The following is a 13457-nucleotide window of genomic DNA, read 5'->3' as shown; positions in this document are numbered from 1 at the left end:
TACTAATCTTTTATTAATCTAATCAACACACTAAAAAAGCAAAACTTACAAATAACAAAACCAAGCAACACCTACAACACGCCATTTATCCTCCTACTACGGCATCATCTCAATAAAATAGCATCAGTAAAAAAGAAAGAAAGGAAAAGATACGACTTGACATCACATCAATCGATAAATAGCATCTTCTCCAAAACCCACCACCTCCACAAACACAATAGAGAGAAATCTTTAGATCAAGACGAGTTAACTTTTAACCTAAACGAGAGATCTACCAAATTATGATGTATCACATACAGAAATTAGTCCTACAAACTTTTAACCCAAAGGAAAAGGTTTGAAATTTGAATTTCGAATAACGGAGAAGAAGGGATTGTTCAAAAAGAAAGGGAACGATACTCCATGTGTCGAAGAACCCAAGGCACTTAGCCCCTTGTAATTCTAATTTATGTGAAAATATTAATCTTTTACTATTTTATTTGTTCATTTTAGAATATTTCTAATATTCAAAAGTAAGAAAAATTGAGACTAAAAACGCATAAGACAAAAATATTGTTATGTAAAAATTAGTTTTCTAATTAATTATCGTAAAACAAAATTGCATTTAACACCATACCTTTTTATGTTAAAAGGATTGCTTAAATCATATCGAATTGGAGGTACCGATAGGATGAGTGCGATATCAACTCAGCAAGATAATTCTTTAAAGAGAACATTTTTCGAAAGGTCTTGCAAAACCAAGCATTCCTTAGAAGTCCAAACACATTTTACATAGCAGTGAGAAGGATCTCATAGATTTACATGGCCAACAATGAGCTCAATTCTGGGAAGAGAAGAAGGTGATATAGAGGTATTACAGAGTTGGAGCTCTCTCAGCTGATGCTGAGAGCACAGTAAGCAAATTGTTTCCAAATGGGTCACTCAAATGCTTTGAGAGGTTCTCCACAGGCCCTTCTCCAGTGACATAGGCCTGCAGGAAGAATCCGAGCATCGCAAACATCGCCAATCTCCCATTCTTGATCTCCTTCACTTTGAGCAGTGCAGCTTGGTCTGGGTCATTGGCCAGGCCAAGGGGATCAAATGGTCCTCCTGGGTGGAGCTTGTCCTCCAAATCCTACAACAAGTATTTGGCAATTCAGTTATCTAGTTATAGATATATTTGTACAGCAGTTAATGTTAGTAAGGAGATTCAGTTACCAGGCCATTGATGATTCTGTAGTACTCTGCTCCTCCAACAAGCACAACCTCAGCAACCACAGCAAGCACAAGGTTGATGGGGATGTTCTTTCCAAAGTAGTTCAATGTGTTTCCATCAAGGAGAAGAGCTCCAGTCTGCAAATTTGGATCAAACCACCAAATTTAGAGACACTTACTACAGAGGTTGAAAAATGGAAGAGAAATACTTGTAGAATATGTATCCATCTTTATAATTAATTAGCAGGCATAATGTACAGTCATTTATCATTGTAGTCAGGATGAGCCTGAAGAGCTAATTTTATAGAGAAATACTAAAGAGTATCATATGGAAGAGAAATGTTGATATGCATGAGCTAAACTAGGTTCTGCAAGCTAAGTGCTCTCAGCTCTTATTCTCTAATAACTTAAGCTTTTCGAGTAACTGATACCTTGAACCAGACTGCTTCAGGGCCACAGTTAGCACCAAATTTGTTGAAGGCCTCTGGGATGATGAAGCCTGCAGCTCCAAGCATGGCCCACCTTGCATGAATGAGCTCATAAGCTTGGTATCTGCATGTAAATTTGATAGAAGTTAAGTACAAAGAAGATCAAAGGAATTCTGGCAAAAAAAAAAAAAAACAAGAGGTAGCTATTCCGGTTAGTTTCTTTTGCACTTTTTTACATTCACTTACTTGCTGAAGTCCTCTGGTTTCTTGCTCAGCCCAAAAGGATCATAACCATAGCTACAAGAAAATGAGAGCAAAAGCCATTCAGCATGCAGAGTTGTTAATAGAGTGATTTTATATATTAATGCCACTTCACTACTGCTATTCATCATTAGGTTGATAGAAAATTTAGCCAGAAGAACAAATGTTAGAACTTACTCTCCTGGGACCTCTCCGTTGAGGTATTCTGGCACCTCTGATCGGTCTAACAGTCCTTCCGGCAAGAAGATCCTCCTGTCAGGGCCTGAGACAAAACATCAAACACATTACTAAGCAAGTAGAATTAAGCATCAAAGTAATCTAATTCATCTAAGGAGGGGGTTAGATATACTCACCATACCACTTGGCGAGTTCCTCATTGACCGGAGACACTGCGACGGGCTTCGCCTTGGCCGGAGCGGCCGCCTTCTTCTTGGAGAAGAGCGCGACGATCTTCGGGGACGCGGCGTTGGTCGCCGGCTGCGCCGAGCGGGCCGGTCCGTTGAAGGTGATGGGAGTGCCGAGCATCTCCGACATGCCGAGGGAAGCCATGGTCGCCGGCCGACGAGAAGCAAGGAAGGATGAGGAGGAGGAGGAGGAGAGTAGCAGTTGATGAACGTTGAGTGAAGGAGAGGGAGACTAAATGGTTGGCCTGGTGGATGTGGTGGGTCCACGTCGGATGTATCCCGAAGGGCTGTGATTGGTGAGTGCTCAGGATGGGGATCTGTTGCTGGGATTTGGTTGGGCGGCTTGTGATAGCGTGGCAGATGACGTGCTGACGTGGCGGGGTCATTGCCTGTGGTCCACTTTGGTTGGATAGAACGAGGAGTATCCAACACCACCCAAAGGTAGAAGCATCAGCAGCCACAGCCACAGCCACAGCCACGCCACACAGCTAGTAATAAAAGACTACAATAACATCAAACAAGTATTGCCATTTGCTCATTTGAAGGTCTTAAAAGTATCTATCATACTCGAATACTAGTTTTAGAGAATGATGATGCCCAAAACTGATCACCAATCTAAACCTCATGCATATGTTATCTATCATCTACATGCATGCTATATCATGAAGATAATATCATCAAATTAATTGTAATGTTATCTGATTGATCATTAATCACAAGCACCTTCCAAGTGTCACATTATAGCACCTTAAAAATACTCATAAAACGAGTCAAAAGTATGCAGTCCAGATTGCAGCAGCAAACACAAGGAGCGTCATTTTCTTCTCCACAATAGCTACAAAAAAAGTCAAAGTGTTTGATATGCTTGTGTATATATTTAGTCAATAGAGCATCAACCAAACCATAGGTTGCAGCTCCAGGGGCGACGGTTAATCATCGAAGACATAAAAAATTCAAGCATTTTGCAAGTCGCGGAAAACAATTAATATGGCACAATCCTGAGTAACTGTAAATCAAAATCCCCGATAAAGAACAGATCAAGAATGAGAAAACCAGAAGCAGCACATCATGGAAAATGTGAGATTCATTGAAGGTCGAAAAATTCAGTCAAGGGCTAACAGCTAAGCCATGATTCAAGTTGACCACATATATCCCAATCCATAGACTGGCTTTGTAGATTTCACAGTCCTCACGAGTGGCTTAAGAACACCAGACTTGCAACTTAAAAAGCATGGAAATCTATTCTATAACAATTCACTTAATCCACAAGTTACAGATGGAGAAAATATTATCAAGTATACTACTTGGTTTATATCCACCAAATATATGAAAAATGCAAATAGACCCATGTACAGATCAGTGTATCCTAAGGCACTATAAAAGTTTGCATCAGCTAGCAAGCTTAATGTGGCAAGTTGACGACAATCTAGGCACCAAATTATGTGAACAGTGATGAGAGCTTGTGATCCCTCATCGCCACTTCTCAATCTCTTTAGAAGTTGCCTTGACTAGCTTTTTGGTACTAATGGCAATCTCATCAACCAATGCAGCAATACGCTCTCTGTATATTGTAAAATAGGAAACCAAAAAACAGGTGTCAACACATGCATATTTGTACCAAAAGCAAATATTGTAAGAAAAGAGTCATGCATGCACAAGTAGATTGATAGCGATGATTAATATGGACAAGGACAAGAAATCAAGAACGTAGCACAGATTTTACATGCGTGAAAGATGTAATTTTGAAAAATATCATAGTTCACATGGTCTCTAAATTGTATGTAATAAAACATTTATGAGTACCAGATAGATAAAATGAGCATTAATGATGAGATTTTAAATTGTTCCTACTTGAAATCTCATCAAATAATTTTTCTCACTAGCGAATAAATTAGAAAGAGCAAAAAGATAAAAGAGGGTATGCGGAAAATGTAATATAAGTATATAACAAAAGCAAGAATTTTACTTGGAAACATCTATAAGACAAGTGCATTAGAAAATGATGATCTCTGCAAGGAGGATCAACTTAGAGGGCCCACTGTTTGCTAACTCTTGTTTAGAGAATTCAGTATAGTATATCAATTTCTATGGGTTGCTCAAAGATTATCATATCCATTAATGATTCAAATAAAATTCACCTAAGTAACTTATTTATGGTAATCCCGGATGCTTCTAATCTGCCTAACTCACTAAAACCATGCATACAACACATTAATGAAGTTATGTAGTTCACAAATTCTAAAAGAATGTTAGATGCATAAATTAGTTATTAATTATCCAAGTTGTGGCAAGCTAAATGATACAAACTCCCTTCGAAGCGGCTCGATCCGATCCGCAACCAATTCTAGACAGAATTTAGGGCAGAACTTGCAAGGGCGATTTTGAACGATCTATCCTTGGTCGCTCTGGAAGAATGCTTTCCAATGAATCCAAGGTTTAAAGATTTGGTTAGCTAGATATGGAGTTATCGTTTGAACTGCGATCGAAGGTTGGAGAGGTGGCAAACCTATAGGTTGAAGCTTGAGTTGATTTGTGGATTCTGTGGGTGAAGGCATATACTCCCAAGTGTCGGATGGAGGTGGCGGGGTGGCGCCAATAGGGATGTTGGTAGTGGAATGTTACGGATGGTGAAAATAGATAGTGCATCAGTTGAGAGAAGAGAAGAAGGGGTAAGAGTGAGCCACCCCTAAGGGACTAGGATAGTTGGTCGGTCAACAAGGGCTAGAGGTGGAAGAGTTGTGGGTGGCTGCTGCTGTGGGTCAAGAGAACAAGAGTTGAGAAATAGAGAAAGAGAGCTAGGGCTTAAGGAGATCAATTTATTCCATTCATGTCTAACCTGGTTACACTCCACAATATTTCAAGGTGGCTACTCTTAGACTCAGTTCGATCGAATTGACTCAATCACAAAACAGCAAACCGACTGATAATTAACTGGACTTGGGTGCAAATAACAAAACCTCAGGGTTTAAAATGAAATACAAGCTTATTAAATTAAACCATGGTTCCAAATCAACTAAAAACTACCCTAGGGTGGGTCAGTCTCTCTTTGGGTTTGGTCTAGGCGCACATTATCAACCCACCACTTAAGTTTTATGTGCTGAAATAGGAATAGACTAATGCTAAGATAAAATTAGGCTAATTAAAATAAGTGATTCAACCCAACAAGTCCAATGTCCCACAAGATGGTCTGATCTGACCTGGATCACATTATTAAATGGCATCCCAGAAAAAAAGGATTCTATCTGATGGAAAAATGTAATGTGTCCTACTGTCCTTACTCCCAACACTGCCTAGGAACCCATGAAACTAGAGCACACAATGTCAAGATTTACAACCACACTAACTGATGCATTGGGGAAAACTACTTTAAGAAATATGACAACAAATTTCATTTGAAAATGTATGCGCGCATGCACATTTATGCATAAGAAGCAATCAAAACGTGCCAAATTCAAATGCTCCCATGTCAGAGTACATGATGTACTTACTGAGGTGGCAGATTTCTTGCCCCCTGGAATAGTTTGCCAACATTTGTGTACTCTTGTTTATCATCATAAGCAATTCCTTTACCCATGCCATAACCAAAACCCAAACCTAGACCGCATCCAGCACCAACTCCAAAGCCAATCTGTAGACCAGGAAATCCAGCCCCAAGGCCTGCACCTGAATAGATAAATGAAAATGAAAGGCCTCCATCCCGGCATCCAAACAAACAGTACAATCTTTGCATAAGCATAGATGAACTGCATTGTTGTCAACAAGCAGCAATGCAAGAATATTATTTGCGTTTCTTTTGCCTCCAGATTCAAAGACATCTTCCTTCACTTGCATGCCTTAATATAAGTCAAGCAAATCAAACAATAAATTATAGAAGATTGGCAAAAGGGGGGAAATGAAAACTAAATTTTAAAAAAAGAAGCCCAGAGAGAGAGAGAGAGAGAGGGAGAAAGTGGTCAAACAATGAGAAAAGAGACAACTTTTCTAGACTACCACCAATTAATAATGTTTGCTGGTATATTGACTGCCTAAGAAGACCAGCTAAGAAAGCTCATGAAGCAAAGTACCAGTACCAATCAATGGTTTCTACCATTTAGAGGTTACAATAAGGTGCACGAAGACAATAACCTAACCATTATCCTTAATTTTCTCTTTCAAATCACAAGAGAAAACAAAGCAGACACCTTTAGGACTTGAATTTTTCCAAATTTAGGTAACAGTTGTTCATGTTTCAGTCCTCTTATTGTTCAAACTCGACATAAATGACATCCTCATCTCCTCTTTTCACCTCTAATTTTACCCAAGACTGGAAAGGTTAGCCTATCTACCTCTTATTGGCGAATCTAAATATGGAGTTGGTAACGTGCAACAAATACTGTGCAGGAAAGTGGTAGTAAAGACAAAACTTTATAGTTAAGGCGGAGACAGGGGCCGGGGATGAGATGGAGAGGAGAGGCTTACAAGCTTACCTCCGAAAAGGCCGACGCCGGCGCCTACACCGCAGCCGGCGCCTATGCCAAAAGCGGGGCCGAGTTTGCCGAGATCCTTCGACTTCAACTCAGGGAGCTTCCAAAGAAGGCCCCTTTCGTCGCCCGCCGATTTGGCCATCTCCTCCGCTTCCGCTTTCTCCTCGATGGATGCTTCCAATTCCGATTTCAATCTCAATACCTCAACAACCGTACCCTAGCAAGAATATGATATGATTCCGATTTCGGACGAGAGAATTTTATAGAGAGGGCTTTTTAGTGTATACGCTATTACCTCTGCAAGGTCCGAGTTTTTGAACAAACTGGGCAACCTATAAATGCTACATTCCAAAATTAATACCACCATAGATTTATACAATTATAGGTCACTTTCTGCCACGTTTGATGGGATTTGTCACTATAAAACCTTTGGCCCCTTAGTTTATTCTGATATAATAATTAAATAATATCTTAACTTATTTTAGTATAATAATTTATTATTTTTTCTCATCTTTAGTCCACATCTAATCATTTCTATAGCTTTTGATTAATTTATATATCTGTTCATGCTTTAAAAAATATATATATATAATCTTGGAATAGTAAAGGGATTAGTGTGCAAATTAATTAATCACAATTCGGATAGTAGTAAAATTATATTCCAATTTGGTATTTCCTTTTTGAATCCGGAAGAACTTATGATATTAATGTAATTTATAGCACGATTAGTAAATATATAGAAAAACAGAGTAGAGATTTAATTTAAAAAATATAAAAAGTTTTTTATATTATTATTTTTTATACTATTTCATACTATCGAGGTATATAGATATTAATTCAGATACTATTCTTCAACTCTTATTTGTATATGAGCGGTACAAAAATTATGATGTAGTGTTTATATTTAAGTATAAATTATATATATATATATATTTTTATAAATTTTATTTCGAATATATAGAGAGACTAATCGAGCAGCCGAATGACTTATTCCTACCGACGACAACAGTGTAATTTTTGAGGCAACCCATGGCTTCAGTTTAATGCATTTTATGATCTTATATATATATATATATATATATATATATATATATATATATATTGAAAAAAAGTGACAAATTTACGATGAATCAAGTACTTGTGAGCCAAGGCCAAGTCCAAACATTTTTGGGGCTAAGTTGGGGTCCGTCCGGGTCGGAGGTATTTATCCACAATCGCTTCGCAGTTAGCACGCACTGCCTTTCTTCCTCTCTAGCTGCGCGCGATCAAATGGACGTGCTCGCGCTCTATCCTCGGCCTTGTTCGCCAACAATTCCTTCTCGATTCCACCTCCAAAAGCCATTCAAATCCCATTCCCTTCTCCGGCGGCGGAGGAATTCTACCGGAGCTCGGTGCTCCGCCGCCTGCGAGGCTACTGACGATGGGTTTGTGGTCGTGGAGGACGACCTCCACGCGCTTCTCGATGTGAGCAACCCACCCTCTTATACTTATCTTTTGGAGTTGGAGATGTTATTCGGCTTTGGATCGTGCCATTTTGGGTGTTTGTTGCTGAGTAATGCGTGGGAATGTTGAGTTGTATTTTGCAGATTTTGCCCGGAGATTTGCGAGAGAATCTACAGAATGAACCTAGAAGATCTCAACTTTTGGAGGTAAACATGGGATAATATTGTTGATTTGATAATGTACTAATTGAAACAAAAAAAAGCCACTTTTTTTTATTCAATTTAAGAATCGTAGCTCTCATCTTCCATCATTTTTTGATATGAAAGGGCTGTTAAAAATATACAGAATAGTCCTACAAGGTCTCAAATTTATGTGCGGCTGCTTAAATTTTGCCCTTGTTTCATGCTATTAGGTTGTCCTGGACTTGGGTCGTCGGCCTGAAGCACGTTTCCTTGGTGAATCTGGTGGCCAGTATCTAAGGAATACAGAGGTAACATAAATAATTTAAGGTATGGCTCCTTTAATTACCTGTACTTCCATTACAATGGTCATCTGATCTCGGTAAGCACTTGAATTATTTTATCCTGACCTCTCATTGCTGTTAGTTCAGCTTAAGAGGAGGAGTCTGATAGATTGCCTTATTTCTTTGTTTTAGATTTCACTAAAAGAGTTGGAGGAGGCTCAGAAATCGTTTGGAGAATTTGGAGGAGACAACCGAGCAGGAATTGAAGGTACTTTACACAGGATATCTGCAATAAGGAGCAGGAAAGGGATCGTTGTCGGGTTGACTTGTCGAGTCGGCCGAGCAGTTACGGGTCATGTTGACATGGTTCGTGATCTCCTTCAATACAAAGAAAGTATCCTATTTCTAGGAAGGTGTGTTGCTCTTATCTTTCTTGCCTGATATAAGATGAGGACTTGTCAGATGGTTGTTAATCTGTATTCCTCATTCTTCTCTGCCTTTTCTCCAGTTATTTACTGGCCTTGTGATCTGAGTAGCTTATTCTTTGATATGAGATTATCAAGTTCTATTTCTAATTGGGTTATATCTTATATGATGTAAACTTTATTCAGGGTTCATGGAATTCACCTTGCTTGCTGCTCTCTTCATCTGTTACTCAGTGTCTGTCGTTGCATATTGAAGTATGAGTTTGACTTGATTTTGGCCTAAATCCTGAAAATAAGTTTGAATCTGATCTATCATGACCTATCTTATACTTTGGGTGCGATCAGAATAACTGGTCTGACTTTGTTTGTGGTACAATCAGAACCAGACCCCTCTGTATGTTGGCTCTGAACAGAGGCTGTTTTGGAGTCCTGTTGACTGTGTACACGAACCCATTTTTGGATGTCCTCTTTTCATTGAGAAACCTTCATCTTCAATCATATATTTCAAATAAGATACACAAATTAGATTCTGAGTTTTTGTATTCTTAAGATTCTAACTTCTTTGTTCATGTTTATTTATGTTATTGTTACTAGTTTGAAGTAGTAAACATATTATTCTTTTTAAGGAAGAGGAACATTATATTCCACCATTCATCCTATTGACCTATGTTTGGAATCAATGTCATAACCTCTCTAGCAATAGGGGTAATGTGAGGATTCCTATATTGCCCTTTCTTGGCTGGGGGGAGTCATTTGCCAATAATATGAGATTCCCAGGCTGCCAGCCATTGTTTTGACATTATTGAATATCTTAGCATGTTGAAGTTCTACCTTCCTACGGCTGATCTAATTATTTCTATTCTAGCATCAGCATTAGAATGGGGTATTTCTAACCTTTTATCTACCAGGCCTGGAGTAGGTAAGACGACTGTTATGCGTGAAATTGCCCGTGTTTTAGCTGATGAACTTCAAAAGAGAGTGGTAAGATAAGTTGCTTGCCATTTTGGTAGTGCTTTAGTTTCTTTTTTTTTTGTGCTAATTAATATGTGATGCCCTGTATTCTTCATTAGTCTATGATGATTAGCATAGGTAATTGTGGACACAAGCAATGAGATCGGTGGGGATGGGGATATTCCTCATGCAGCAATAGGAGGTGCCAGAAGAATGCAAGTTCCTGAACCATCAATGCAGCATAAAGTCATGATTGAAGCAGTCGAGAACCATATGCCTGAGGTGGTTATCGTAGACGAGATTGGGACAGAAGCTGAGGCCCTTGCCTGTCGGTCTATTGCAGAAAGGGGAGTGATGCTTATTGGCACTGCCCATGGAGAAAGATTGGGAAACATCATAAAAAATCCCACTCTATCTGATTTGGTATAACAGTGGACATGCAACCTTTTACACCTTACAAGTTGAATCTTCACAATATTTTTCCTAATTATTCATTGCTTTCATCGCCATATGTACTTAAGGGTATTAAATGGCTCAATTTGTCTTGTTATGCATCTCTTTTAGCTTTTAGATTCTGATACAACTGGTTGTTGAACATCATGGGCTGAATGGCTAATATGTAGCTATTTTGGACGTTTCATTGCTTTCATGCCCTAAAAGTTCCGTGTTCAGGATTTTGTTTCCCATAATGATCTGTTGACACATGCATACTATATATGAGAGCATTACTCTAAGTTCCTAATGCAGATCTCTACTCTATAGCAACATCACAACACGTAACAAGCTTCAAACTTATTGACCATATTTACTCTACATGTCTATGTAGTAGACTCATTAGCTACAAATCTTTGAATTTGAGATGTCAGAAGGTTGTCTAGCCATGCCCTTGTTGATCATATTTTTAGTTTTTGAGCTTAGGATTCTAGCTAGTTAAAGTGCAATGATGTCATTGTCATTCTTTCGTTGGAAATTGCAGGTTGGGGGAGTGGAAACTGTTACCTTAGGTGACGATGAAGCTCGGGCTAGACGTAGCCAGAAAAGCATTCTTGAGAGGAAGGCTCCTCCAACATTTCCTTTTCTTATTGAGATGAGGGAACGAAACTACTGGGTCACTCATCGGGTATGTATGTGCTTTTTCATTATGAAAATGTGATGTTTCAATTCTATGCAAATGGAAACTTAAAGATGGTAAGGGGGAGCTTTAGTAGGATCAATTGCATTAGAGCAAGACCGTGCCATTCAAAACTATCCACAACTGAGTTGGGCATTTCATTGTGAAGCTTGATTAGATTCTTGGGAACATGGCTCTCCGTATTAGATGATTAAGACTGCTGAGTGGAGGTTTAATTATATTGGATGCTTGGAACAAAATTGTTTGTTGAGAATTGCATCCGGACGTTAATAAAGCTGGCTGTCTTGATAGTGTGAAGAAGACTTTTTGGAATTGGCAAGAGCTGGAGTGGCATAATGGAAATTGAAAATTCCCTAAATCAAGATGTTCTTGAGTTATCTGTTTGGCAAACACTGCAATTTGCTTTTACTGGTCTTTCATATGACCACCCTGTATATTGGTGTTGATTTGTTTTTTTGCTTTCCACTTACATTTACATGCTTTATTTTTCAGAATCTTCTCTTTGTTACACTATCATAGCTTCTTCAAAATTGATCGTGTAGAATTAGACAAGTGACCTTAGAATGTGGCTACATGATTAGTGTATTAAAGTTTGAAAGTTCACAAACTTAGGGTTCACATCATTGAGTGGAGCATGATAAACCTTCCCACATATAATAGAGCAGAGACATGCCTTGACTGAAATGTTTCAGCTTGCAAATCTGCAGCATTCAGTTAATCTTAGATAAAATACTGATAAATCGGGTCTCCTGTAATCATGCTAATTTTTCCAAATTATTTTTAGATTAAATATGAAATAGAGATTTTTTACTGGATCCTGCAAACTTATCATAATTTTTAATATTTTTGCTACTTCCTTTGTGCAGACAGAGAGGAGTGTTGATATGTTGCTTCATGGTAAGAAGCCATTGGTTGAGGTATGCCATTGAGCAGAAGTTCTTTAACTTGTCCTCTGGTTAATCTTTAATAAACTAGTTTCTTGATGTATCTTCGCCACACCATATTACTCTCACTCCTGATAAGATCTAGCTATGTAACATGAGCTATTGCCAAAATAGATGTGGTTATTACTTAGAAGTTAATGCTGGATGTCTGATTCTAGAACTCGTTGATTTCCACTCCAGCTACAATGTAGATCGATTAACTGACGAGCATATCTTACAGGTGAGGAGAAGGGATAACCAGTTCAATGTTGTCATTGAAAGATGGAAAACATATGATGGAGATGGGATCTAAGGAGCTTAAATGTAACTGAGTTTAGCCAAAGTATGGCCGTGCACAATAAGAGGTAACCTTTTATAGTTTGATCTGATCTGTCCAGTGTCTTTGCTGACATCGACTTCCAATAATGTGGATTGATGTACTTGAATGTTGTTACTATCATTCTTGATCTTTTTATTGTAGTTCAGATAGCCTCTTCAATGACTACAAAATCCACAATATTATCATTAAAATTTCAAGTGGACTGTCCCTACTTATTACTTTATATGCTGAATAGTGAAGACCATAATTGGAGTATAGTCTATGCTGCTCAGCGTGAGAAGTAAGCTCACTTGGAAGTTCAAAGTTAGCTTGATCTTCTGATCCAGTTTGCCTAATGTAATCAAAACATAGGTTCCACATAATTGCAAGAAGCAACTCAGAGGATCGCAAGGGATAGAAGACTCAAATTTGCTCGGAATATGATAGCTGCTAGAAGTAATTTAAGCAATGCCTTGTTCCCTGGCAAACTTTAGCAATTAAAGAAGAAAGCATGTCACATCTGATCATTCCAGATGGAGAGTACCTTGAATGAAGTGAAAAAAATATAGCATTTCACTTCGTGATAGCGTTTTACAAATAATTCATTGTCAAGTTCTTATGTATGGTTTATTAAAGGTGAAGAAAATAGTCTTATACTTTGGGTATCTATAGTCTTATTGCTTATAGCTCGTGGAATATGCTGTCTTTCTTCAACAAAATTTGAATGCTTTATGAGTTGCCTGGAAGTTATTTAACAATGAGCTTCCAATAAACAGTCTAGTTTACAGAAAAAGAAAGGAAAATTATATATATTCTTTTTCTTGAATAAAAACTCACTATCACTAGCAAAACAAGAGGTACGTTTTATAAAAAATTTGTTTCTTATAACAAAAAATTTGTGCTTATAAAATGATTAGTTTCATATAAGTAGGTCATTAAACATGCTATTATAAAAAGAAAAATTGCAAGGCCACATACCTTTTAGGTAATTATGACCCAAGGCCAAAATTACTTCCTCAGTCCCTGTACAATTGATTTTGCAAGAGTTCCT

The 13457-nt window shown here is 38.1% G+C and overlaps 3 protein-coding genes across 5 annotated transcripts; 1 reads left to right on the top strand and 2 right to left on the bottom strand.

The window, feature by feature from the left end:
* Window positions 1-715: 715 nt before the first annotated feature.
* Window positions 716-2493, bottom strand: LOC140802334 (chlorophyll a-b binding protein CP26, chloroplastic). The gene is made up of 6 exons (XM_073157832.1): window positions 2237-2493; window positions 2061-2145; window positions 1869-1919; window positions 1626-1746; window positions 1198-1332; window positions 716-1114 (listed from the first exon to the last, which is right to left on the bottom strand). The coding sequence occupies exons 1-6, from the start codon at window positions 2430-2432 to the stop codon at window positions 854-856; spliced, it is 849 nt and encodes a 282-aa protein (XP_073013933.1). The 5' UTR covers window positions 2433-2493; the 3' UTR covers window positions 716-853.
* A 1009-nt stretch (window positions 2494-3502) lies between these two features.
* LOC140802335 (uncharacterized) lies at window positions 3503-7119 on the bottom strand. Its single transcript, XM_073157833.1, has 4 exons — window positions 7046-7119; window positions 6754-6967; window positions 5776-5950; window positions 3503-3848 (listed from the first exon to the last, which is right to left on the bottom strand). The coding sequence occupies exons 1-4, from the start codon at window positions 7115-7117 to the stop codon at window positions 3758-3760; spliced, it is 552 nt and encodes a 183-aa protein (XP_073013934.1). The 5' UTR covers window positions 7118-7119; the 3' UTR covers window positions 3503-3757.
* An 842-nt stretch (window positions 7120-7961) lies between these two features.
* On the top strand, window positions 7962-13071 carry LOC140802333 (uncharacterized protein ycf45). 3 transcript variants are annotated; one of them, XR_012111632.1, is made up of 10 exons: window positions 7962-8214; window positions 8337-8399; window positions 8606-8683; window positions 8849-9069; window positions 9990-10062; window positions 10171-10455; window positions 11009-11152; window positions 12031-12081; window positions 12329-12452; window positions 12779-13071. XR_012111632.1 is itself a non-coding variant. In XM_073157831.1 (9 exons), the coding sequence occupies exons 1-9, from the start codon at window positions 8020-8022 to the stop codon at window positions 12398-12400; spliced, it is 1182 nt and encodes a 393-aa protein (XP_073013932.1). In that variant the 5' UTR covers window positions 7962-8019; the 3' UTR covers window positions 12401-12567. The 3 variants fall into 3 exon arrangements, 1 of the variants encoding a protein (XP_073013932.1); XR_012111633.1 differs by lacking the exon at window positions 12779-13071 and adding an exon at window positions 12574-12708; XM_073157831.1 differs by lacking the exon at window positions 12779-13071 and having other exon boundaries at window positions 12329-12567.
* Window positions 13072-13457: the final 386 nt, after the last annotated feature.

This window comes from Typha latifolia, chromosome 15 (genome assembly GCF_019914945.1).
Source record: "Typha latifolia isolate L0001 chromosome 15, TyphaL0001v2, whole genome shotgun sequence".
NCBI lineage: Eukaryota > Viridiplantae > Streptophyta > Magnoliopsida > Poales > Typhaceae > Typha > Typha latifolia.
This window is presented reverse-complemented; position numbering and strand designations above follow the sequence as displayed.